General features: G+C 40.1%; 2 protein-coding genes across 9 annotated transcripts in view; one reads left to right on the forward strand and one right to left on the reverse strand.

Moving 5' to 3' along the window:
- GLCCI1 (glucocorticoid induced 1) overlaps positions 1 to 11,640 on the forward strand; it is a 51,620-nt gene extending 39,980 nt beyond the window's left edge. For both annotated transcript variants that reach the window (XM_015618687.3, XM_015618688.3), the window contains exons 6-8: positions 1,840 to 2,050; positions 7,552 to 7,672; positions 8,734 to 11,640. In XM_015618687.3, the coding sequence (XP_015474173.1) occupies positions 1,840 to 2,050; positions 7,552 to 7,672; positions 8,734 to 9,082 (681 nt within the window). In that variant the 3' untranslated portion in view covers positions 9,083 to 11,640. The remainder of the gene's footprint in view (positions 1 to 1,839; positions 2,051 to 7,551; positions 7,673 to 8,733) is intronic.
- Positions 11,641 to 23,329: 11,689 nt separating this feature from the next.
- ICA1 (islet cell autoantigen 1) overlaps positions 23,330 to 25,690 on the reverse strand; it is a 65,766-nt gene continuing 63,405 nt past the window's right edge. For 6 of the 7 annotated variants that reach the window (XM_015618667.3, XM_015618668.3, XM_015618671.3 and 3 more), the window contains one exon: positions 23,335 to 24,274. In XM_015618667.3, coding sequence (XP_015474153.1) covers positions 24,153 to 24,274 — 122 coding nt within the window. In that variant the 3' untranslated portion in view covers positions 23,335 to 24,152. Of the gene's footprint in view, positions 24,275 to 25,690 lie in introns of all 7 variants that reach the window. The other variant, XM_015618669.3, reaches the window with a different exon arrangement.

Raw genomic sequence — 25,690 nt, forward strand, 5'->3', positions numbered from 1 at the left:
TTTGCATCCCAGTTATGTGAGAAGAAAGATATTATTTACAATTTGTGGATGGGGAAACACAAATCCATCAGGTTTCTATAGCGTAGTTTTTCAGGTAACTCAAGATATTGCATTCCATTTTAGGAGTTTAGAATGCATCTCCTGTAGTCTATTTCTGCATCTGTTAATGCAGAGGACTTTTGCAAATCAGACCTGTATAAACTGGGCATCAAGAGGAGATTCTATAAAGGACAGAGGTTGGTTCAGTTGATCCCCTGATGTCTCACAGAATTTTTGTGGTAGAGAGGGAAATAAAAATGCTGTTTTGCATGGCATTTTTTTTTATGGGGGTTTGGTTGTTCTTTTTTTGTGGGGTGTTTGTTTTTTTTCTTTGTTGGTTTGGTTATGCTAATTATGAGACTGCTTTCTTTCTACAGCTTCAGTCTTGTTTTCTCTCTTCTGTCTGTGTAACAAATGCTACAATGCTGCAGGTCTGCCTTGTGCACTGAATGAGTCAGGGCCTGTTGGAGGTGATGGCAATAGAACACCAAGTCATGTTGTAACACAAAGACAATGTGAACTGAGCTGTTGGAACAGACCACACAGTTGTGCCCAAACCTTACAGCATTTCATGGAGCAACTGTAATGTTCTCTTTATAGTGTCTTTCTTTGCTCTTATTTGAAATATGAAATGGTATTAACTGGAAGGCTCGTAAGAAGAAAATTATCTTCCTGCTCTGCTATGTCTGCCTCTTTGTGTAATGTGTGGTGGTTTTCTGGATAGACTGTTGATGAAAAGGGGAGAATGTGATACTCAGCCATTAGGTGTCATGTCCTCGTTGCTAGCAAAAGCGTTGGGTTGAATTTTAGGCTCTGGAACAAGCTGTTACAGTTTTGGAATATATGCGGAAGAGAGGCAATAAAATAAAAATGTTCACTTGAAGTGAGAAGGAAAAAGACATTAATTTTTTGTAGCTAGAACATTTAAGCTGTTCTCTGTGGTTTGGATGCAATTCTCGTTGAAGTGAGAATAAAAATTGTTTAAATCTTGCTGACATTTTTTCCCCTTCGCTTCTAAGCAAGACTCCAGTTCCCACTTGATTTCTTACATTTAAAGCAGCACTGTCTTTATTAAAAAACCTACTTTTCCATTGGGAAGGACAAGTAAATAGAGTGTGCCAGTCTACTGCTGTGAACATGTCTATGCAGTATGTTGCAGAGTGGGATACAGGATCACCCTGGCCAGTGCCAGCTAGGGTGACACGGGAAAGCAGAGCTTACTTACTTTGGCCCAAGACAAAGCTCTTGAGCCTTGTTACAAGCCTCTGTGTGCATCATCTATGGAAGGATGGAGTGTAGGGCTGTGCTGGAGAATTGCAACTTACTGGCAAAACCTGGATGGTTTCCTTTTGTAATTGTAATTCAGTTGGTTGTTATGGCAGTAGTATGCCATTGTATTTGACATTTTCTACTTTCGCTTTTATCCAAATGTGATCTCTGTCGGGGTACTTGTTTTTGTTTTATAATAGCAGTGACCTTTATTGAAAATTGTATTAAATATAATTAGTGAGGGAAGTTTGCTTTTTTAAACTATTGTAAAAACCATAAAAACATAACACTGGCATGTGTTGAAGCGTGGATGTTAACTTTGCATTGGGGCACACTGCCCCAGTATTCTGTGTAATTAATGTATGCTGTATCCATTGTACACTGCATTATTTTCTTGTGTGAGATTTTCCTGTTCTTTCAAAAATGCCAAGTTTGTTCTTTTTAAGGCCTTTGCTTATGACTGCTACAGGCTGACATTGCTTGTGAGTTTGATCTTTTCTCTGTAACAGGAATTGCTTGTTTCTCTTGCAGCCTCTGGATATCCCTGACGGTCGAAGGGCACCCTTACCTGCTCACTATCGTAGTAGTAGTACCCGAAGCATTGACACTCAGACTCCGTCTGTCCAGGAGCGCAGCAGCAGCTGCAGCAGTCACTCACCATGTGTCTCTCCCTTTTGCCCTCCTGAATCTCAGGATGGGAGCCCCTGTTCAACAGAAGATTTGCTCTATGACCGTGATAAAGGTGAGAGTAGAGTGGCCTGCCTTTACCTATGGGAGGCATGTGATGTCATGCTTTTACAACTACCTTCATTTTACTCATTACATCAATTTTTGTTTTTGTTTGATGGCTGTGGAGGGATTGAGGATTTATCTGAAAATTGGTTTTGTTTGTTTACATATCTTTTTCCCTCTTGTTTGTGAAACTTCACAAACATCTTCCATAAATACGTCAGAGGAGCACAGCAAACAGTTAACTATTTATGAAGATTCTAATGTGAAGAATTCAGACTGTAACATGTTTACATTTTAAGAAAGGTTTCAGGAAGGTTTGTGGTAGACTATCGTAGGTGAGTTGCTTGCTGTTCAAAATGGTGATGATGTTTTGGACTGCTAAGAGCTCTGCTTCTGAACTCTAACATTCCACTTGAAGCTATTTGGTGAGAAGCTCAGTTACCTGTTTGAACAACCTAGTGGAGGGTAATTACTTCTCTGTGTATGCTGCATAACAGCTCAACAATTCTGAATAATTTATGCATTTATCAGTATCCTGCATTTTTTTCAAAGTCTGTAAAATGATGTTTGGTTTTGTAGTGGGAGTACAACTGGAGTTTCAGTAATTCAGAGTTACTGACAGACTATGGAGTACGAGAATATAAACACCATTGTAAAAAAGACTGTGTTTTTTTTTTTAAACTGTTTAATAATAACACTGCCCTTGTGCTTCTGGTCAGCTGGCTGAAACATGGACTTCAGTACGGAGGATGTAGGATTTGGGTAAATCATGCAAGCCAAGAGGAGTCAGTTTCACAGAGGAAATGAAGATTTCTAAGATTGAACATATATTTACCAATGAGCTAAAGATAGTAGTGTTTTGTGGATATAAGTAAGGTTAAGTGTTTTTTTTGTAAATACTATCTGTTTATTAATAGTTAAAGTAATTTGGGAATAGGATTGGGAAAGTGAGCAGGAGAAATACTAGCTTTTCTTGTTGCCTGGAAAGTATTTTTCCTGGTCTTGGATTTAAAAGGAAAGAGTGGAAAACAAATCCATCTGCCCAAATCCTAAGCTGGGGGTGGGTGTGTGCAAGTGTGTAAGTTAACCACATTAAAGTAAAAGTCTTAGCTCAATGTGATAGTTGGCTATGCTCCAAAAATAACAGTGGTCTTAGCTTGCCCCTACCATACTCCTCTTTCTTATACTATGCATATGAATTTTAATATGTTGTCAAGACTTAATCACTGTAGAAACATCTACTAAAGTATTAGAATGCAAAAAAATATCTTGACAGGTAAATTGGTTTATATATGTCCTGATAACAAATAAAAAGCAAGGAAATTAATAATTCTTTTTGCAGTCAGTACTCTGTTATCACAGTAATGGGACTTTACTGGCAGTAGCAAGTGAAGACAGTTTGAAATAGTGCATCTAGCCTTCGTAATGCTTTCCAAGGCTTTTTATCTCCTCCCTTGGATTTTTTGAACAGCTGACTGGAGTGAAATTTATGAGTGGATACTTATTTGTGGATTTTGGTTTTAGGACTGGATTTAATGCTAGGCTTGTATCAAAAGTCTTCTCCAGGAGAAGTGTGTAGGCGATGATGATAAACAGTTTTTTAAACCATAATAATGGCATTTAAAAATTAGTTTAAGATATATAATACTGTGCATATGAAAGATAAAAGCTTGAACTTCTCATCACAACTTAATTCTTCCAGGGCAAGGTGAAAAGTAGGAAAACATGTAGTAGTTTTCTGAGAGAAAGTAACTTGTTCAGAGTTAATAGAAGTATAGTCAGAAGGTTGCTTTTTGCTCTCATATCATCTAGGTACTACAAAGCCAGAACATTGTTCTGAATGTTACTTCAAAATCATTTAATTATAGATAAATGAGGGATATAGGCAGAAATTACAACATAATAGCAAGTTTTAGGGACAGTTTATTACATTTGTTGTGGCTTTCGATTCCTCTACACAATAAAAACTTGGGAAGGTTTTCACGCCTTCCTTTTAAAGGCTTTTGTGAGCTAGAATAAAACCAACGTCATTTTTTTGTGAGGCCTTTGAAGTTTGGAAATATGCATTGTGTAACCAAATGTAGATGTTTTGATGATGTTTTCTTGTGACTTTTCTAAAGGTTAAATTTTCCTCTTGATGGAAATAACTTTGCTTTACCATTAAAAAGTGGAGTTATCAGTGTTATTAATGGTTGTGGGGTGTGTTGCTGAATAGTAAAGGAAGGTTAGTTTGACTGAGAGACATAAGCAGTGAGAGGAGCCAATGCTCTGTACAGACACAGCACTGCTTTACATTCATAAAGCATCTTTTGCTTTTGGTGCAAAGCTGTGCTTTGGCCTGTGGCCCTCTCAACTGCCCTTTGGACTCCATCAACTGTTGGGTTTACTTTTCTGCAAAAAGCTGTTAAATAATTGAATTTTTCAAATGCATGTGAAAGATAATTTTCAGAAAAGGCCCACAATATTGCTCTGAACAGAGCAGTGATACTACACAGTATTGGTTAGAGCAGACAAGGAAGAGTTGGGAAAGAATGTATTTTCATGGCACCTGGCTTTATGATTTTGTATTAAAACTACTGGTTTCCCTAGATCTGTTTTGTGATACTCTGGTCCATGAAACTGTAGTTCAGTAGCCTCCATAGCATCCTCAGCAGCCGTAACTGAGGTGAAATTCAAAGGCATCTGAAGGTATAAGCAGATGTAATCTCAGAGGAGTTTCTTTCTACAAATACAGATTGTATACCCTGTTTTTCAGGGATTTTTATTAGGTGCCTTTACACAGCATTTAGTAGTCCCGCTGTTGCTAGCAGGCTCTTACATGCTTGTTAAATTCTGTGCATCTGATTCTTTAAAGGAAAGTTGTTAGTGAAGACTTTGGATAGTCTTATTAGTTATTTTTGAACCTATCAAAAGTAATCCCAAGGCTCACTGGCAGTTTGTTGTTTAAGTATAGTCATTCAAAATACTGTTTTACGGATTGTTTTTTAGTTAGCCTCTTTTGTTCTAATATGTGCAAGCTGTAAGTTCTGATATTAAAGTTAAAATAGTATTTTTTGTGGTTTAATTACAAGCTTAAAGTGTTTTCTAGATAACAGAGTATCTACGTTTTAATACATGTCCAGAAGTTCCATGTGGTAAGGCTCCATATTGTCTGCTGTGCATTTGTGGCAGCGAAACTCCCTTTAAAGATTCCACGATCAGTCACTGTCAGTGGGATGGAATGGGATGGGTGGGCTGGGATGTGCCACAGGGCACCCCTTGCTGGTGGGACCTGAGGGCTTGGGGGCCTCAGAGGGCGGCAGAGGCGCACGTCAGACCCCTGGAGAGCACACATGGGCTCGCTGTGTCGTCAGGGACTAACGACAGGACAGTTCAGCACTGCACAGCTTACAGGATGCACCAGTGGAAACTGGCTTAAGCTGTGAATTCCACCTCTTGCCACTTTAACTCATGGCCTGTGTTCCCAGTCCCTTCGCCCAAAACCTGGCTTGTACGTGCGAATCTCACAACCACACGTGTTCTTCAAATAGTGCGTGCTGTGTGTTTGGTCAAAATGAAAATCTAACAACTTGGTAAGCTTTAAAAGAAGGGAGGGTAGAGAGAGATACTTGTTCAGCAGCTGTCTTACATAGAAAATTTCAGCCAGGCAGGGCTAACTAAACCAAAAACTTGATTGAAAGCTGAACTGGCTAGTAGACAAGACTCTTAAATCTTCCAAGAACTGACTTTGAATTCTGTTTGATTCTTCCCTTGGACGTACTGCCATGTTTTTCCACTATTCGGTGGAATGAACAGTAGTATATTTTATGTCTCTTTTTTAAATAGAAACTTGGATCTTCAGTTTTAAATATTAGAAAGAGGAAACAAACTGTCTGGGTTCTGTTAATGATTTCTGTGTTTGGAATGAGTGGTGTGTGCCAACAGTGGAAACATGCCAGCAGGACCATCGTGCTCCCAACTTGGCAAATATCTGTATCGTCTCTAAGCATTTTCTGCCTTCGTAGCTAACACCAAAATTTCTGTAAATAGAAGTTCTGTATTCACTGTACAGCAGGAAAGAGCTGAATAATCAATGTGCTACTGAGGTTCACTTCAACTTTTTTTTTAATCTCATATCTTTCATAATAAATCTTCAAAGGGAAGTGTGACATTTGAGTTGATTTGTTTCTTGTTGTAAGAGGAAGCAGAGATGTTTCAAAACATCTAATGATTAGCCTTTATACTTGAGTCATGATAATATAATAATTTTTGTGTCTTTGCAAGCTGTTAAAGACAAATCTGCCCACTTTGGTGAGGTTAGATCATAGTGCTTGAAGCTTGGGTAGCTGAAAAGGCATCACACATGCACAATAGGAAAGTAAACAAAGAGTATAAACTTGAGTTTAAAATAATGTACCCCACATTAGTGGAAAGACTTAAAAAGAGCTGAAGCAAGAGCAGATATTTCTCTCCAGTTAAGGTGCATTTTTAAGTTGGTGGGTCCTTGTTAATTTTGCTATTTCATTTTTTAATTGTAATCCTAAACAGGGAATAGGGAACCAATAATACTACCCCGGGAGAGTTGTTGCTCTTTGAAAAGATAGAAGCCACTGCAGAAAGCTAATTGTCTGTGAATAACTATTTCTGTACCTGCTCTATTTCCTTAATGCATTTACTATCTGTTGTCAGCATGACTGTTTAAAGTTAACCTTTTCATAGTATTAATATTTCAAACTTCTGTGCTTCTGTCATTACCAGACCTGAGCCTTCTTTCATACTTCCTGAGAAGAACAAATAAATCTGCCTATTGCCTTTTGTCCTAGATCTTCACATCTTTAATTCTAAGTGTGTCTGGAGTTATGAAGAGTATCTGTATCATGTAGCCAGTAGTGATGAGAAAATTAAACTGTAGAAGTTTCATTCTAGATACTAAAATGACATACTAAATACTAAAAACACAACTGTGAAGCAAGACAAGACATTGCAATGATGAGGTAGCAGTACCTGTGTTACAAATGTGTTTTATTTCATTGCAACTTCTGAGCTGTTTGTGAGACTAATGAGGTCAATATTGCAGTGAAGAATAATGTTTTAAAATAAGATACAAGCTGTATACACACATCTTTAATAACATTGTTTATACAGCGAGAAGGTGTTTTATCATTACCACTCATAATTCTTCTGCATGTATTATGCATATTACCTTGTTCATTTATGGTTTTTGAACTATGTAATAAAGAATGTATTTGTTTCCAGGATCACAGCTCTGCTTTGTTCCGATTGCAGTGTTCTGGATAAAAATATCCTCCTGTTACGTGTTGTTATACAATAGATTGCTGCTGCACCGAAGCTGTTACTCAGAAGAAATGTGCTATACAAGGGTGTTAGAAGTAGCCTGCAATAAAGGAAGCGTTGTGGTAGAAGCAAACCAGCGTAGTGGCTAAATTGTGAAAAAAGGCATCTTGTTTGGAAATCGAATTTAATTAAAAAGCACTCTCAATCTCTAGTAATATAACTGCTTTAAATTTTCAGACAGTGGGAGTAGCTCACCGTTGCCCAAGTATGCCTCATCTCCCAAACCAAACAACAGCTACATGTTCAAACGAGAGCCCCCAGAGGGATGTGAGCGAGTGAAGGTCTTTGAGGAAATGTCGTAAGTAATGCCTTTTATATCAGCTGGTATCTGCAAAGCAGTAAACCTGTTTACTGAGCCTATTCAACTGCAGATGAATAAACTATTCCAGCTGATGGGTTTTTCAGGAGCAAACTATTCTTATAGTTTGTGCAGAAGAGAAGTTCAAGTGTTTATATTGGTGTGAAGAGAAAATGGAGTCTTTTACCTCTTTGTGCATTTATGAAAGGCAACAAAAATCCAAGCAGGAAAGATAAGGTACATTAATTTCCTAAGCATTTATATAAACTTCTTTCCATGTATTTTTTTAACATTTTAAGTTTTCATGACTTAAGCAAAAACTCCCCTTGTCGTAATTATCAGTTTCAAGCATAGGTTGCATTTTGATGTGTATAAAACACAGAAGATGGAATGAAACATACGTGAAGTGTTTGTAGATAGTAGTATGCTTATGGCATAGATTTTGCTCAATATTTTTACTGAGCAAGAAATTGGAATTTAAACTCTTGGACATCACGTCTTTTTCCTCTAGACCCAGCAGTATTTGAGCACAGCACATGCTGTTGAGGTTGCATGCTAAGCTCCTTGGATGAAAGAATTAAGGAGGGCACATTTCTTGCTCTAACAGCATTCATTGCCTGCTGGGTGGTAAAGGGAGCAATGTTGGGTTGTGGAAAAAGCCTCCAGACAAATTATGGGATATGGGAAATGAGAGGTCTGTTTTATGGAGGTCCTGAAAGGAATTTAAAATGACTAAATATATTGTTGCTGCATCGCTTATCAAAGAAGAATTTGTGCCACTCTAAATTAACCATGGCATTTTCTCATGTGCATATGTACTACAGATTTTTTGTGCTGAAAGTTGCATGTTTGTCCAGTAATTACCAAGTCATTTTTTGTGATGGTACTATTTTTAATGCTGTGGATCAGTTAGCTGACTACCAATATGGAAGATGTTTGCCCCTCTGTCCAATTAATCCCATTCCTTGTCATTCACATTTTAGCAATGTATAGAACCACAAAGCTCATGATGTGAAAAACATCTCAGCTGGCCAGATACATAATCTTTTTTCTCGTTGTAGGTCTCGTCAGCCTGTCTCAGCCCCTCTCTTTTCATGTCCTGACAAAAACAAGGTTAATTTCATCCCAACCGGATCAGCTTTCTGTCCTGTAAAACTTCTGGGCCCCCTCCTTCCTGCTTCAGACCTGACGCTGAAGAACTCTCCAAACTCTGGTCAAAGCACAGGTTTGAGCACCCTGACTGTTGAGCAGCTTTCGTCTCGGGTCTCTTTCTCATCTCTGTCAGATGACACCAGCACAATGGACTCCCCAGAGATCCCGGTACAGCAACCGTCCCAGCAGCAGCAGCCGCTTTTGCAAGAAATTCAGACTGAAGACCATTCCTCTCCTCAGAGCTACGTGTTAATCTAGAGCAAGGTGGAGCAGGCCTCTGCCCCGAGACAAGGAGTGAGGAGATCCTGGTTCAGATACATCTGCATGAGGTGGCAACCTTTCAGAACACCACAGAATACTTAGCAGCATTCAAAAAACAATCTCAACACTGTTCTTGGCAGGGACAGAATCCATATTGAGCATTTTTTTGTGAGAAAGCAGTAATGCCTGCAGAGTCCATATTACATTAAGCGTTTTAAGTGGAGACTATGCATTTCATAGTACGTTTGACCAGATTAGTACTGTGTCCTGTGTTCTGTTTCAAATTCTACAGTATAAATAAGCTCTCTCTATATATAAAAAAATCTTGCCTGTCTGAATAGAAAATGTCTTGCTGTGTCGTGTCCTATGGAAAATACTGTACTTCAGGATTATGTTTACAATTGATCCAGGTGTTTATGTTTCTAACTTCTGTAATACACACAATGCAAAAAAAAAAAAAAAAAATGGCCACAGCAGTTGCACAGTGCCCACCCTATGGCCTAGCTTCAGGTACTTCTCTTGAAGTGTAAACTCAGGTAACTTGGAATGTATATCATATTGGAATATAAAATATTTTACAGCTACAAAGCTAAAGAGGGAACATCACTCTTTTGCCTTTCCTTGTTTTATGCATTATATTTCCTCATTACATTCCACTTTCTTGGAATAAGTGCATTCAGATCCAGGTGAATGATGACCCTGGACATGGGTGAACATGAGGAGAACCAGCAAATCTGTGATGTATATCACTTTGTCATGTGCTTACAAGTAAAACAACTGTTGCATTTACTGTCATTTCAATAGATGTAAAATTGTGGCATTTAAAGGTTTCAGGTGTTGCTCAGTTAATGACTGTTAAACTGTTGCAAATAAAGTGTTCAGTACTAGGCTGTACATGAGAAACATTCCACGGTGTGTGTGAGAGGATTTTGAAAGACAAGAATGTTTTTGTTAAAGGACAGAAATTCTTTCAGGTTTGGGGGGGGGGGGGAGGTGTGTGACTGGGGATTTCCTCTCATGGTTTTTGTTGGCAATTAAGGATGTGAAATGCTACTGTTACCGTCTAAAAGTCAAATTAATGTTTAGTTTCTCTTTTGGAAATGTTCATTTTCTGATTGGAAATAGATTTTCAGATTTTGTTGAGCAGTGTTAGATGAGCAGTGTTTTATTTATGTAGTGAGTAATTGTGTTTGGATGAAAGTCCAGAAGTAGCAAATGGGTGTTCTAAGAGGGGTGGGGAAAACAATAGTTTTAAGTTCATGTTACTTAAAGCTTCTCCCATAACTTTCACTTACGTAAGCTGTGTGTGTAAAAGTGTGCTTTCCCCCCTCCTTAAGTGTGAATAAATATAAAATCCATGTAAAATAATCCTGGTTTTGCAGGCTGGACACTTTCTCAGAATAGTACATGGCAGGATTGGGTTTGTGGTGCTCTTCTATTGTTCTAGAAAAAGAGGAGCATTGCTTTCAGAGATAATTTCCTGTGATACAAAGAGGACCCCAAAGGCAAAATAAACTTGATGTTCTTGCTCCATTGCTTTCAGCTCGGCGGAACTACGTTTATGCTGTCTGCTCCTAAGAGAATAAGGTTCACCTTTACCAGGAATTGAAGAGATTAGTAGCCTGCAGCTACTAGGAGCATTTAAACATGCTCTTTTATGTTTTTTTTCTGCTTTTGAAGATGAGATTGGAGGGGGATGAGAGTGAGCCACCAGTAACTACTCACTAGATATGTGCTTTTTTTTTGGAGATAAAGCATTGCTTCCTTTTTATTACTGAGTTTTTGTTAATGCTGTCTTACAAGGCGGAATTCACAACCTATAAAGCATCCACTGTTTTTTGACTCCCCTTGCAGAAAATGTAGGAGAGAGGTCTGTCTCTAACCATTTTCATGTGAAAAGCTTCCTGAAACACAACAGCCATCTTTAACCCTACTAATCTCAGGCCTAGGTGAAAACACTATATATTTTATAGACTGAAGATAAAGGGGAGAAAATACTCGTGATGTAAGTATCGATTCCTTTTAATATTTTTCTTTCTAGACTAACATTGCAATATGATGACCTTTTTATGCTCTGGTTATGTCCAGATAAGAAATTGTAGTCTCAGTTATTGGTGTTAGGTTACCAGGGGATATGATGAGTGGTTTTTAGATCAGTGCTGAACTCTGTACGATATTTGCAATGCCATTACATGTTCTTTATATTTTTTCCATGAGAAACTAAATATTAATTAAAATGCACATTTGTTCTTAGCAGAATTGAAAGTTTTGAACCAAATGTGTTAAAGCTAATGCTTTGCCATGTAAATTTCCCAGCAGTTGTTTATCTCAATTGTATTCTACATCCAGCTGTAGAAATTTGTCAAATATTGTTTAAAGTTTTGTACATAGTTGTACTGTTATTTCTAGCCACTGTGCTGAACAGTATTCGAGTTATCACACAATATTGCTTTACACAAGGAAATGTGTGGCTTTTGTTTTGTATTTTTTTCGGTATAGAAGTTCCTGTGTCTTATTTAAATAAAAATTATAGTTAAAAAAAAAAAAAGTGGGGACAACACACAAAAGCAGTGGTTCATTTATTTGTTTTGGAAACTGTGCATAAAACACCATAGAAGGAGATTAAATTTTAATATTGTTCCAAATTTACATCTAGAATAATGCCAACCATGTATGACTAGTGTGCTATGTCTTCTAGAACAAGATAATCTCTTATCTATTGATTCTTTGCATAATGCTGTACTCACAAGCGGGGAAAAACCCTAAAAATAGCTGAATGTTTAAATATGCTTTAAATAGCATACTCTATTTCTGCATAGCACAGGAAAAAAAGTCAGTTAAGAATTATTTGAAACTGTGTATCTGTTGCTTTGTTTGTGGTATGGCTAATTTCAAGTTATCTGTTGAAAATTATGAAAGCCATTAGATGTTTCACTATGTGAAACTAAACTAAACTCCTGAAGGATGTGGTATAAATCTACTGACAGTCTTGGTTTCTTGTTGTTTTGTATGACTCAAATGATTGTCATTTGACTTGCAGAATAATTCTTTCCAGATGGGGGTGAGGGGGAAGGAGGAAGAAAGAAGGATAATATTTAAATACATGTAAATGCTCCGATGTCAGTGTTTACTGAAGAGCACAGTGGCAATAACCATCAAGAATGGATTAATGCTTATTGTCATTCAGTCAGTGGAAATTTTAAGCTTTCAGCATCCCAAAGATTGCTAGGTTTCTATGTGACAATGTTAAAAACATTTACTGGAACTTAACTAAAAGTCCTGTGCAGGGCCAGAAGCTGGACTTCAGTAACCCTTCAGTACCCATCCAGTGCAGGATGTTCTGTGATCCCACCCACCTGTGAGAATGCTTGGTGTCCTTCAGTCAGAAATTACTTCATTTCAGCCATTTCATCATCAGCTTGAAGGGGTTCCTAGGAGTAGCTTTGTGACTGTCCTGTCCCCTGAATGGATTTGGCTGCAGCAGTTTCAGGCTGTCCTTGAGTGGGAGTTTCTCAGGAAATACTTTGACAAAAGTGTGTAGCTTACCCTGCAGAGATGCGATGCAGTTTGTGTCACAAGGAGCTTTTAAGCATCCCCATGAACCTAGGCCTTGTCTGGTTAGTCACATTTTGGAATTTTTTCCACATAAGCTATGTTTTATGTGCTGTGTATAACTCACTGCTTTTGTCTTCCCCAAAGCCAAATGAAGGAGTCTGAAAAGAACTGAGAATAGAGAGCTAGTGAAATAATTTTGCCTTGAGTTCCTGTTTTGTGAATTAAAGATCTTGGCTTGAACATATATTTTCTAGTAATTCGTGGCTCTGGAAGTGAATGCTTCAGCGACTGGAGGTCTATGTAAGGAGGGCCCTTGGCTGTGTATGCTGGGGTAGGGGACAAGAGTGAATGACCTGCTGCTTTTAGCAAACAGGGTGCTATCTGGGAAGTGATTTCTGGCTTCCTGACAGATTAGCTCTTGGGAAGGGCCAGATATTGGCACAAGGATAGAGTTTCAGAATCTTCCCAGTATAGAAGTGTAAGGAGTAACATGAAGAAGAGAAATTGTGATGTCAGCCAACATCTCTTAATTTATTGAGTTCCAAACAAAGACTATTGAGGCTTAGTGAACCAGCTCCTCCTACCCTGGCCTTTCTCCAGGGTAGTGGATTGGGACCTTCAGAGGTAAAAGCAAAGAGTTTGGAGATAACAGATAACCAGTAAAAGTTTGCATCAGTTACTGTTCCCCCTGTACTCGGCACTGATGAGGCTCCACCTGGTGCTGTGTCCAGGTCTGGTCACTCAGTTTGGGAAGGAAGTTGAGACCCTTGAATGGGTCCAGAGGAGGCAACAAGGCTGGTGAGGGGCTTGGAACACAAACCCTGTGAGGAACGGCTGAGGGAGCTGGGGCTGTTTAGCCTGGAGAAAAGGAGACTCAGAGGTGACCTTATCACTCTCTACAACTCCCCGAGAGGTGGCTGTGGGCAGGTGGGGGTTGGTCTCTTCCACCAGGCAATGAGAGGACACAGTCTTAAGCTGCATCAAGGGAAATATAGGTTGGATATTAGGAAAAAGTTTTTTATGGAAAGAGTAATAAAGAGTAATAAGACTACTGGAATGGTCTGCCCAGAGAAGTGGTGGAGTCCCCATCCCTGGATGTGTTCAGATAAAGACTGAATGTGGCACTTGGTGCCATGATCTAGTTGAGTTGTTGGGGCATGGGTTGGACTCAGTCTTGAAAGTCTCTTCAACCTTAGTGATTCTGTGAAAACAGCCTGCCTTGCTGTGCCAAATACAGCCAGGAAAACACAGATTTGAAGCAACTCAGCTGGGAGGAAATAACCACATGTTATGTCCAGAACCTAAATGTGAGGAAAAAGTGAATTAAAGCTGGGAAAGTACATGCATTACACGTACAGTCATCCATACTTGGTACTTGGCTGAAGGAAGTTGTTTGATCAAAAACTGACATGCAATTAAAATGTGTGTATCTTGTTTCTGTTTGCATGAGTGTAACCAGTCCTGGAAAACTCTAGTTTGAGAGAGACTGTAAAAGGCTCAGGGAAGAGCTTTAGGAATAAAGTACTGGAAAAATCAGAAGGCGGCTGTGTAGGAGCTCAACAGGATTAACTTTATGGTTGAAGATTGACTTAATTTCAGTTAGTAAAGACCTAAACATAAGAAAGGAAATACTTACTAATGAGCTTTAAGTTTAGCAGACATGGAATATTAAGCAGTAAGTAAATGAAGGTAGATGAATTCATACTAAAAATGTGGATTTGATCTAGCACTAAGTATAATTAATTACTGGGCCAACATGCAAGGGAGGATTTTTTTAAGTACTGATATGTTTAAAATTAGATGATTTCACAAAGAATGTGCTCAAATAATGGTTTTTAAAATCTTACTAACTTGTGATTATTTGGGGCAATTTACATTTCGGTGGTAGAATTTTTTAACTACCCTAAGAATTCTTGCTTCACTAAAGAAGCACAGTATACGCTGCAGTATTTTCAAATAGGGTGTTAACACGTCTTTTAAACTGTCTGGAATAGGTTTTTGAGGGTAACTTTTGGCTTCTGGAAATTTTTGGTGTGTCAAACAATTGGTGAATGAGGTCTCCAATAAAGTAGAGGTAGCTGAGTAGCTTTATTAATTCTTTTGATTTTGGCACCTCCTCTATAGTGCCATAATTATGAAGAGGTGGTAAGAAACTGGAGAGTAGAAGTTGTCTTTCTGGAGTGCAACAGGTCACAGAAATAATGTGTTACTCAAGTGGGCTTGAGAGGAGGTAGGGTGTTTCCTTAATAAAGGCCACATTGGAAGTGAGTGAACAAGGAAGTTAAACTGGAAATTCACTTGATGACAGGAAAGAAGAGCAATTAGATGAAGCTGGATAGAGTGGTGACCCTATTTTTAAGAATAGTTGAAATTTTATCTCAGGTTGTAAGAAGTTCTGATGGGAAATTTTTAGGCAGCCTTGATCTGTAGCCTGGAAGCCTAGGAGAAGAGAAGGTCATGTAATCTCTCCCCCCTGTTGAATTAGACTGAGCTTCATAACAAAGCACAATGAGGCTAATAATTGTGCTTGTAGAAAAGTAAGGGTGTGTGTGTGTGTGTGAGAGTTATTCTTGTGTATGTGCACAGTGAAGTGTGTGGTTAAACTTTGCAGTGATTTGCGCAGCTGCTGGTTGAAAATAGGGTTTGCTAGGGCAGTAGTAATAGCCATGGTAATCTACTTCTTGTACCTTTGTTTTTAACTTTTATTTCTCCAAATAAGTAGTAAGCAAATAACATCATCTAAATCCCAGACTGCCAGGCATAAGTCATGTTAATTAAAACCAGGTGTCCACCTGCTTTCTGCAGGTGAGATCTGAGTGCTCCTGAGATTTTTATGGACAGAGATCCTTTCTCCAAGGAAGGAGAAAGCTGAAAGAAACTAGACTTCCTGTTAAAGTTTGGTGCCAAAAGGTTGGGTGATGCAATTACTTCCTTTCTGAGTTTTATTTGGAAACGAATTTCTAGTTGTCCCATATCTCTGGGATACAGAGGTTTCTCAGAGGGTAACAACCTCCCTTTCCATGAGGTTGGACTATCCTTGGGCTTGTTACATAGGGAAGTAAGAACTCAGGAAAGATTTAAAAAGGGTGTCGCCTTTAGAAACTAAATACTGTTATTAGGAAATGGGAAGTGGGGGGAGAGAAGTGCTTAAATCTGCTTTTGTGATTCGTTTGACTTCTAATTCACTGTACATCCTGAGAATGCTGAGAATCATTCATTTTTATTTCAGTTGGTGAAAATAAAGGAAGCTTCAGATGTAGCTTTCCATCTCTGTGACAGTACAGAGATGGTAGGTACCATGCTACATACTCTCACTGCATGGTTGTATTTTAGATGGGGCATATAGGTGTATTTTAAAGATTGTCACTTCATTCAGGGGCTCTTGTTCCTGAAATGAGTTTGGGTACAATGGTGGATCTGGTTTTGGTTCTAGAGGAGAATTCCAAGGAGATAGTTTAAACGCTCTCTGAATTGAGTACCTAAGAAATCTCTTTTCTTCTCGGGCGAATTTTCTGGTTTTCCTCTTCTGCAGGGGAACACTAAACCTTTGGAGGTAGGGGAGTGATGAAGATGGGAGCAGTAGGTCTTGCACTTTCTAAACAATGGGAAAGCAAAGGCAGCTTAGGTCCTTGATTTGGAGAGTGACCTTGTATGTCTGTATTGCTGCATACAGGATGTTCCTTGGGTTAGGAACACAGCAGATGCCTTAATACTCCAGAGGAGTATTAGCCTGGATAAATGTCATTTGTTCTCTAAATCAGGCCATCTGTAGATTGCAATATGTCCCTTTGGTTGCATCCTGTCTGAAAGGCTGTGAGTGATGCTCTGTATCATGACTTGACTTGGTATTCATTCAGTAAGTGACAAAATGTACCTCCAGACTGGACAACAAACTGGTACTTTGGTCTGGCCCAGGGGCTTTGTGGCACTGGCTCTGTCCTGTGGGTGCAGGTGTGCCAGAGCAGGAGCTGTTGTCCATCTCTCAGCCTTCACCCAACTTCGTGGAAGTTTCCATTTCCTACCATGGTGCCTACAGGCTCTGCTGGCCCCTCCCGCATGGGAGTCTCATTTCCACCATCTCGGATGACTGGGAGATGTTACCTCTTCGTTGCAAACCAGTGGGAAAAACCTGTAAACCTGGACTCCTGCAAGTGTTGGGAGTTCTGGCAGCACCGTAGTGGTTTACACTGGGGACAGGAACATCATTACCTGAGTCACAGTAAGACTGGCCCCAAGCTGCTGGATGCTGTCATGAGTCAGGTGTTTGGTGGTTTTTTTCTGATAGGCCCTGGTGCAGAAACTTAAGCACCTTGATAGAGATTCTGAGATTGCTGATGGTGTATATATTGGATTAATCTTCCCTGAAGAAAGGCACTTATTTCACTTTGGCAGTTGGACCTTGCAGAAGGAAACTTGGTTTGTATTGGTGCTGCTGCACAGCAGGACTTACTTTGAGGCTGTAAAAGCATTTTCTTGTATCTTGAAACACTTTCCTTTTTTCACTTGGATAACAACCATGAAAGAAAACAACATGATATACCTCAACCTCAGTTAAGCCCTGCATTAAACACTTCACATGTTTATGGGGAACAGAGAGGGAACCCAAACCACTTATAGACAAGCTGCACTGTTCATTAAAAACCACTCCAGGACAGACAGCTCCAGCCTTCTCCAATTCTCAAGTAGGAAAATGATCATTATGGATTTTTAGTGTTTTTCAATTGAATTTAATATTTGCTAACAGGATTGGCTGATAAAATGGCTGGGGGCAAGAGAGGGGCTGTAAAGCAATGTCAGTGCAGCCCTCCTGAAAGCCTGTTTTCTTTTTAATCATATTTCCTTTTATACTTTGTTTCGGCAGCACTCCCATGGCTTAAACTGCAAGCAGTGAGATGGACCTGCACACTCTGAGGTCTAGCTAGGCTTTGAAGCACAGCACTAGTAACTTATGAACATTGCAAAAGCTGGTGAAACCAAGCTGCCTCCAAAGAGACCCGGGTCACTTCCCTTCAAAATGAAAGCAAAAGCTGCAAAGTGCTCAGTGCTGGAGGGGAAGGGAAGGTTAAGAACTAACAAAAGGAGGATCTTGTTCAAGTAAGGCATCTTGTAATCATTTCCCTACATGAAGAGCAGTAATGGCTGTGAGCAGCTTGCATGTGAGCTTGGCTGTGGTTTGGTGACAAGTAGAGGTGACCATGGTGTTGCCTGAGGGCTGTGGTAGTGCTGCTGGCATCTCCCCACTGCGCAGCCTCACACACCTCTGTGGCCTCTGCTGCCTCAGACATGTGTTTTCTATTCTTTTTTTTGGGGGGGTGTAGGGGGGGGAGGGTGGCAAGTTTTCAGCCAGATCAGTACCACTGCAGGCTCTTTTCCAGCTGGAAATGACCTGCTGGGACAGTGGTGGCCCATGTGTAGATAGGTTTGGGGACAGCCCCAGGCCCTGGGCAGGCTTCTGTGACTTCAGAGCACAAACTGGCATTTTGGAGGAAGAGCCTTGAATTGCTCCTGTGCCTCTGGCTCTTGCAACCACGGCTGCTGAGTCCAAATGCAGGAAAAACCTTGCAGAAAAGGCTGGATCAGCCCAAGACCCAGCTGAACCACAGACCAGAAAAGTCCCTCATAGGGCTTGTCTCACTCTCTGTGTTACCTTCTAAAAATCTTTCTGAAAATCAAACTCTCACCTGCCACAGTGAGGACTTCTCTTTGCTGTCAAGCTCTGGTGTTCTGAAGCTCTGGTACTCAAGTTCAAGGCAGAGATGATCATGGGAGCACCACAGATACTGCCAAAACAGTCCAGAAAAATAAGCAGTTGTAACAGAAAATTGGCTCATTATTTCAATTCCTGTATTTTATGTCAGGGGTTTATTCTGAAGATTGTACTTGGAGTAACAGGAGTTTGGGCTTTTTCTTTGTCGCATCCTGCTCCTGGTACATTCAGCATGCTTGTTTCCTGCAGCCAGCTGTTATCCACCCACATAGATGGAGGCAGGTTTGGATGATTTAATTGTGTAGCACGTTTAAAGTTGTTTTTTACCTTGCTCCAGCCTGTTGATGAAGCAAGCATATGGCTTCTATCCTGGGGCCTTTCCTACTGCCATTGTAGCTGTGGAAATCCAAAATAAAAGAAACACCCTGTAGAGTAAGTTTCTGGGACAGATGAAAGCCTTTAAAGAGAAGACTGGCTCTAACTTTTAACAGCTTAGGTAGGTCTGCTCTCTCCTAAAATTGCTTATCTACTTTTTTTCCTCATATTTTTTTTGACATTCCCTATCCCAAAAAGGATTCCAATAGCAAGCCGTGAAAATAGCTGCCATGTAGTGTCAGCCAGGCTTCCACCTCCAAGCTGCAGCATACTTCTCTCAATTTAAATTTTGTAATTTTTTGCAAGCAGCCAAAACTGTAAACCCACTAAGGATTAATTACAAAGCTGGGCTTATCAAGCTTTTGCTATGGTAGAACAGAGTTGGAAGTTGATGCGGCTGCTGGGAACTGAACACTGCTGTCTGGCAAACAGCAGCCTCCACCCTTGTCATGGACTTAAAGAATGGTTTGAATTGGCAGAGATCTCTAAAGGTCTTCTAGTCCAACCCCTCTGCCACGGACATTTTTTGAGATGAGGTTTTTCACAGTCCCATTGAACCAGGCCTTGAACATTTCCAGGGCTGGGGCATCTGTCACTTTCCTGTTCCAATGTCTCATGACACAACAATTCTTTCAGATGTGCAAACTAAACCCTACACTCTCAGCTAAAAACGTGCCTCTTATCCTTAGGCCCTGATAAATTCTGTCTCAGTCTTTCTTACAATATGTATATATTGAAAAGAAAGCCCCACAGTAAAGTCTCCCCCCAGAGACTTCTGGACCCCAGGCTGAACAACCCCAGCTCTCAGCCTTTCTTGAAAGGACAGCTGCTCCAGCCCTGTCCGACTGGGTCTGTGGCCCTCCTTGATCCACTCCGGCAGGGAGAGCTGCTGTGCTGGCAAGTACCTTGTCTCACTTAAAGGAGGGCCTATACTGGTTTGTAATTATTCAGTGAGGGGAAAAGCCAATTTTATGCTTGGGAGAGCTCTGTTAATGAATAGCCAGGTAATGGTCTGCTTGACTGCAAGGCCTGTCCACCTTGGTGCTGGAAGCTGGCTGGTTACCCAAGGCCAGACCTGCTGGAGCTGCAGGGCCTGTTTGGCCATTGTGCCCTGTGTGTGTGCCCTGTGTTTGTGCACTGTGCTGAGCACATGCTCAAGGAGGATGGCACCCCCAGCAGCTCTGTCGTGCTTGGTTGGCCAGTAAAGTGCCAGACCATCTCAGCATTTCTGCTGCTCAGCTGAGGCTAAGCCCTCTGCTGCTTGGTTGTTGGCAAGCCTGGTGGTTGCTCTGCTTCCTGCCTCCCCCATATGGTGCCTTGTTTAAAAATAAGGCATTTACAAGGGGCAGAAGTTGTAAAAGTAGGATAACCAGAGGGGGATTTGCAATAAGTGTTTGGAAGGAAGCTTGAAGAAGTGAGGAGGAACCCAATACTGGCAGCTGTACCTATACCATGTTCATTCTTGCTGCTGCTCTGACATCTGATCACCTTTGAGAACTGCACTGAGAGAAGACAGGATCTTCCAGCTGCCCTTCCTGTGCTCTGGGGCTGTTTGATCCCACATACCCTCAACAGCAAAACTGGGCAGTACACCTACCACTCATTCCTGGCACTGCTCACCCAGCATCCCCTGGCACTCACAGTGGGATGTGATGGAAGGATGCAGATAGCAGATATGCAGATAGAGGCCCCAAGAAAAGGCAGCATGATGCCAGCACCTGGGTGCTGTGTCCTCACATCAACCTCCTACTCTGCTGAGCCTTTTGAGGCTCAGATCCTGTCAGGGCTTGTAGGCCATGACATTTCCTGTATTTCCACTTGAGGCAAAGCTGCTTGCTGATCACCTTGTTGCTCACGTTTTTCCTAGCATGTGCAGCCCCTAATGTTTGAAGGGAATTTAAAAGGATGTTTGGGGACAGCAGGTGGCTCTTGTGGGCAAGTGGTCCTTCTTCAAAGTACATTAGTGTCATGCCCATCCAATGTTGGGTATGGAAACACCAGAAAGGAACAAGGTAAGTCCTATTCTACTCTGTTGCAATAAATCATGGTCATTTCAGAAGGCCAGAAGTTACTTTACAAAATGTTACTTGTTAGTTTTCTCTATGAGCTGTTCAATTGCCAAGGCCCACAGTCCAATTCCTCTGAAGGAGCTGCTCTGAGATTTGTAAAAACCTTGAATCATCAGAATCAATTACATCAAATTTAATAAACTTCACAATAAAGACAGTTAATCAATTGCTACTATTGTCATCTGCCATAGGGGTTCTGCAGCTGTTTTTATTTTAAAACAATCCACTACTGAAACAGAATATGCAACTGGAATGAAGTATTTTAAATCAAGATGAACACTGTGTGTACAAAATCAATCTGTAATTTTACCAGGATGATGAAGTGCCCTGTTATCCCAAGCCTGAAAGCACAGCACAGACAATCCTCTCAGTGGCATTGGCCTGGGAATGACTCCACAGCCCAGGCTGCTGACAAGCACATGCCAGACACTTCTTTAGTAGTTAGTAGGTGTTTGTAAGTCTTTGTATTAATAATGTCTATTTCCAGGATGGTAGCTTTCCTGCTCTGGTTTTCAACTTCAATAAATCTTTATGATGATAATGCATTATAAGTGGGGATTTATATTACTTTTCTCTAAGCAAAATCAATTACATTTTAAATACCTCTGGCTTGTTTTTTGTTGTTTTTTTCTTCATTTGAAAGTGTGAAAAAAAATTGCATTGCAAATGATTCAAAGCTTAAGTAATTTCAAAATTTACGTATTACAAGAAATCAATGCTTAAAATGAACTACTTGGTACTGCAGTTTGTGTGAGGAGGAGGGAAAAGAAAAAACCCTGCACCTGTGGTTTGCCTTGTGTGAAAGGGATGATCCTTTCCTCTCTAAAAACAGGATAAGGATTTAGAACATCATTAGTTGAACCTCTGCAATGCTCTTAATTGTCCCAGTCAAGACAGGTGTTTGGTTTTTTGTGCCTTGTTTTGATTGTTTTGGTTTTTTTTAAAATCCAGGAAGAATCTGTGGAAGATCTGTGGAAGAATCTAGAATCTTGTGACCTAAAGAACATATTTTTGAGCCTTAAAGAACAGTTAATTGGCTGTTTTGAGCTCAATACAGTCTCTTCTCTGCTTTTCACCTAACTGCTTCAGCTGCTACAAAATGCTGGAGTAGACTGTCCACAAGTGTTTTAGAAACTATCCAGACAAATGTAATCCACAGCAAATTTAGCAACCACAGACTTGCTTAAAGATGCAAGAATCTGTTTAATGACTGTGTGGTAACCCAGCAGGGCTGAAGAGCAGCCTGGCTCTCCCTTGAGTGCCTGACACTAACATTTTTGGCATTGCAGATAATTACAGCTTGGGATGAAGAGGATTTTGGGCAAACAGTCTGTGTTATGAGTACAAACTAGCACTCCTAAGTGTAAATGCACCCCAATGTACATCTTAGGTATTTCCCAGTTAACCCCCTTTGTAGATGTCTTATTTGCTGCCAGAACTGCAGCCCAAAGTTGTGAATTCAGCCCCCTCTTAGTGCTCAAGAAAGTTACAGAGTTCAGAAAAGGCAAAGAGCAAGGAGCTGACAAGTACTGAAGAGTAGCAAATGCTGTGGAAAGAACCATGCTTTACCAAATTCCAGGTCTTACACACCTCAGAGCCCCAGCTGGGCTAGGGACTGTGCAAAGAGAAGCATCTTTTCCCACTAGACATGAAAATCTGCTGCTAAGCATCTGAAGGACTTCTCTGGCAACAACTGAAGAAGTACTTTGACACTTCCTGATTAGGGGATGGGATAATGAATGTGATGGTTGGAACAGGGGTGTTAAAAGCTTGCTGAGGGTTGATCCCAATTAACTCTGGTCAGTCCAACCTCACATCCACTGCTAGCACGTGGCTTTTTAGATGGGAGGCACCAAATGCCCATTACTGCTGCTCAGTGCACACATCCAACAATGTTCTGCTGCACTCAAGAAGTTGGCCAATTCAGTGCATTTGTATATTTTTACAGGTATTTTCAGGCAGTTAGTTACCTATTAGACCATGAAGCAGGGATTAACTGAGTGTACAGATAGCTGGCTGTGAAACACTTCACCAACTTAAAGTAAAAGGAAAATCAAGCAAATTAAAAAAGGCTGAATATAATAAATTGTAAGTACATAGGGCTTTTGCTCTTAACTGGCTACTGACCTATCCTCAGGCTGCAGCAGGGGATCTCCAGGTTGGATATCTGGAAGAATTTCTCCACTGAAGGGGTGGTCAGGCATTGGAATGGGCTGCCCAGGAAGGTGGTGGAGTCACCATGCCTTGAAGTGTTCAGAAGACAACCAGACATGGCATTGAGAGCAGGGGAACTTTGTTCCCAAGTTGGACTCAATAGTCTTGGAGGCTGTTTCCAACCTTCATGAGTCTGTGAGCCTTTCCCCCTTCTTTTGCAGGGAAGTGAAAGGACACCACATTGAATTTAAATTTTCTCACTGCATTTCCTAATGGAGTACTATTCAGAAACAAAGGGTTCAGTACTGTCTACAAATTGGTCATCTTCATCTTCATATCCTTTTTATGTATCAATTCAACAGCACAACAGCATTCCAGTGGGAATAAAGTTGTGGTTTTTGTCAAAATCATTTTATTAAAGAGTTAATGTCACAACAAGCTTAAAATAACACATGCTTCAGAAATAAACTGGATGAAAAATTCTCAGAACAGAAACAGAGATGGATTGAAGGCATGGTAAAGCATCAGTTCCAAGAAACTTCTGCAAACGGGTGCAAATTCTGTTGGTACAATGGAGAAAAAACTCAGAAAAAAAAGCCTCCTGGGCATGACTTCTCTTTATGTAGTGCAGTTTGTCAAAGAAGTTAGATTGGAAAGGGCACAATTTCGATGGCTGCACAGACCCAAATTTACTTTGTCAATAATTAGCTCCAGCACAGGTTTTTCAACTGTGAGTACTAACAAAACAAATTTAGTTGACATCTTAACATAGCAGTATATAGCAGATATATTATATACATGATAGATGTTTGACTCATGCAGCCTCTTCAGTTACATGAATTTTTTTTTTTTAGTTTACTCAAGAAACATTATAAAAAAATAGGTTTCCAATTTGTATTTCACTCCGGTGTTAGCTCCACATCACCCCAGGCAAAGACAGTGTTGCAGCAGACAATCTAATTTGGCAAGAAATCTGCCCTAATTCTTAACCTCATTTTTTTAAGTCCACATAGAAAATAAATGCGAACTCTTTATACAAAACAAGAGCAAATAACTGTACCTATAGAAAAGGGGATTCATTCCCTTTAGTTTTATTATCATGGCACATTATAATTTCACAACAGCATACTAATTTTCATTTAGTTTTTTTTAAACTCCAAAATAGTGTTGATGAAGGGAAGAATGTGAGTTACCAGAGGCAGCTGACTCATGCATTAAGCAATTCATGTTCTTTATCAGTTTTCCCAACAGCATCAGGATTGGATAATGGGTCAAGGTCAGCAAAGAGACTGAACCAAGCAGTCAAGTCTTTAGGATTCTTTGTAGATTCTGGAAAAAGAAAAAAAAAAAGAAAAAAGAAATGCACAGACTTGTCAGCTATTTTAAAACAAAACTGACTGAATGTTTGACTGAGGTCAAACAAATGCCATGCTATTGTTTAATTTATTACCAAGGACATTTCTGACAAGAAAATCAGAATGAGTGATTACATATCAAAACACTATCTTTGTCAGAATATAGAACTTTAGGAAAATGAGTGTTTTATATGGCTCCTGTCATGATAAGTACAGGAACCCTTTAACTAGAAATAGAAACAATCTCACTGTCTAGCTTTGTTTTATGAAAGGCATTTGAGTGTGCCCCTGCATTCCTGCAAACAAGCAAAAGGAAAGTGAAGGCAAATTTTACTTTCAACCTCTCCTACAGGACTAAATTCCTTTGCCTAAATCCAATTCATGTGACTGTTCAGTCTCCCCTGTATGCAACAAACAAGGTCATTACTCATCTGGAATGTAGTTTTAATGGGAAGGCATTGGCTGGAGAGAGAAAGACAGGGGTTATATTTGATAAGCAGTCCCCAGTACAGCTTCTAGTATAATTCTGATGGATATAGACAAAATGTGAATAGGGAATATATCCAATAGCAGCTGGACTACTGTACCTCTGTGTCCACATTGATATATGTATTTCACAGTGGTCTCCTGCCCACTTTCATTCCAACGGGGTAGATGTTCACATTAAAGCAGGAACAACCTGGCTGCCATGAAGAAGATACACCTCCACTTGCTTTGTTTTTGTGGCCCTATGCCCAACATGTACTGCAGTGACTGCGAAATAAGATATGCTCTTCTCTCAGAGAAATAATGGCACATGAAAGCTTTCTTTGCAACACAAAGAATTTACAGACAAAATAGGCTCTGCCTGGCACGACACTCCACTTGGTACCTGCCACTTCCAGAACTACAGGTTCCAAATAGTTGGAGGCCATTCCTTTTGCTGGTGCCAGTCCTGTGGCTGCATAATCACACTGATTTTCCAGTTTCCAAAACACCTTAACCCTCTTTTCGTATTTTCTGCTGAGCTCAAAAAATCTCAGGGGAAGGAGTACACATCACTCCTTTCTTCTGTATTATCAAATGTGAATGCACAGAACTGGCTACAAACTGGCAATGGAATTCAACATAATTCTGGTTCACTTATCCAGAAAATCCTAGTCAAAAATCAGCAGGCCTTTGTCTCAGTATATGGTAGGACTATGCACTCTCAGCTCAGTTGCAACAACTAAATTACATTTTAAACAGATGATTACTGATTTCATGTATGTTTAAAAAAATTGCAATTAGGGCTCTTCTGCCTTATCAACAGCCTGTATTTTAGCCACAATGCTAAATTTTAGAGCTTAAAAACATTGTTTAGCTCGAAGTGCATGCAGATACTAGTCTGTGTGACTCAAAATTAAAGAAG

This window comes from Parus major, chromosome 2 (genome assembly GCF_001522545.3).
Source record: "Parus major isolate Abel chromosome 2, Parus_major1.1, whole genome shotgun sequence".
Taxonomy (NCBI): domain Eukaryota; kingdom Metazoa; phylum Chordata; class Aves; order Passeriformes; family Paridae; genus Parus; species Parus major.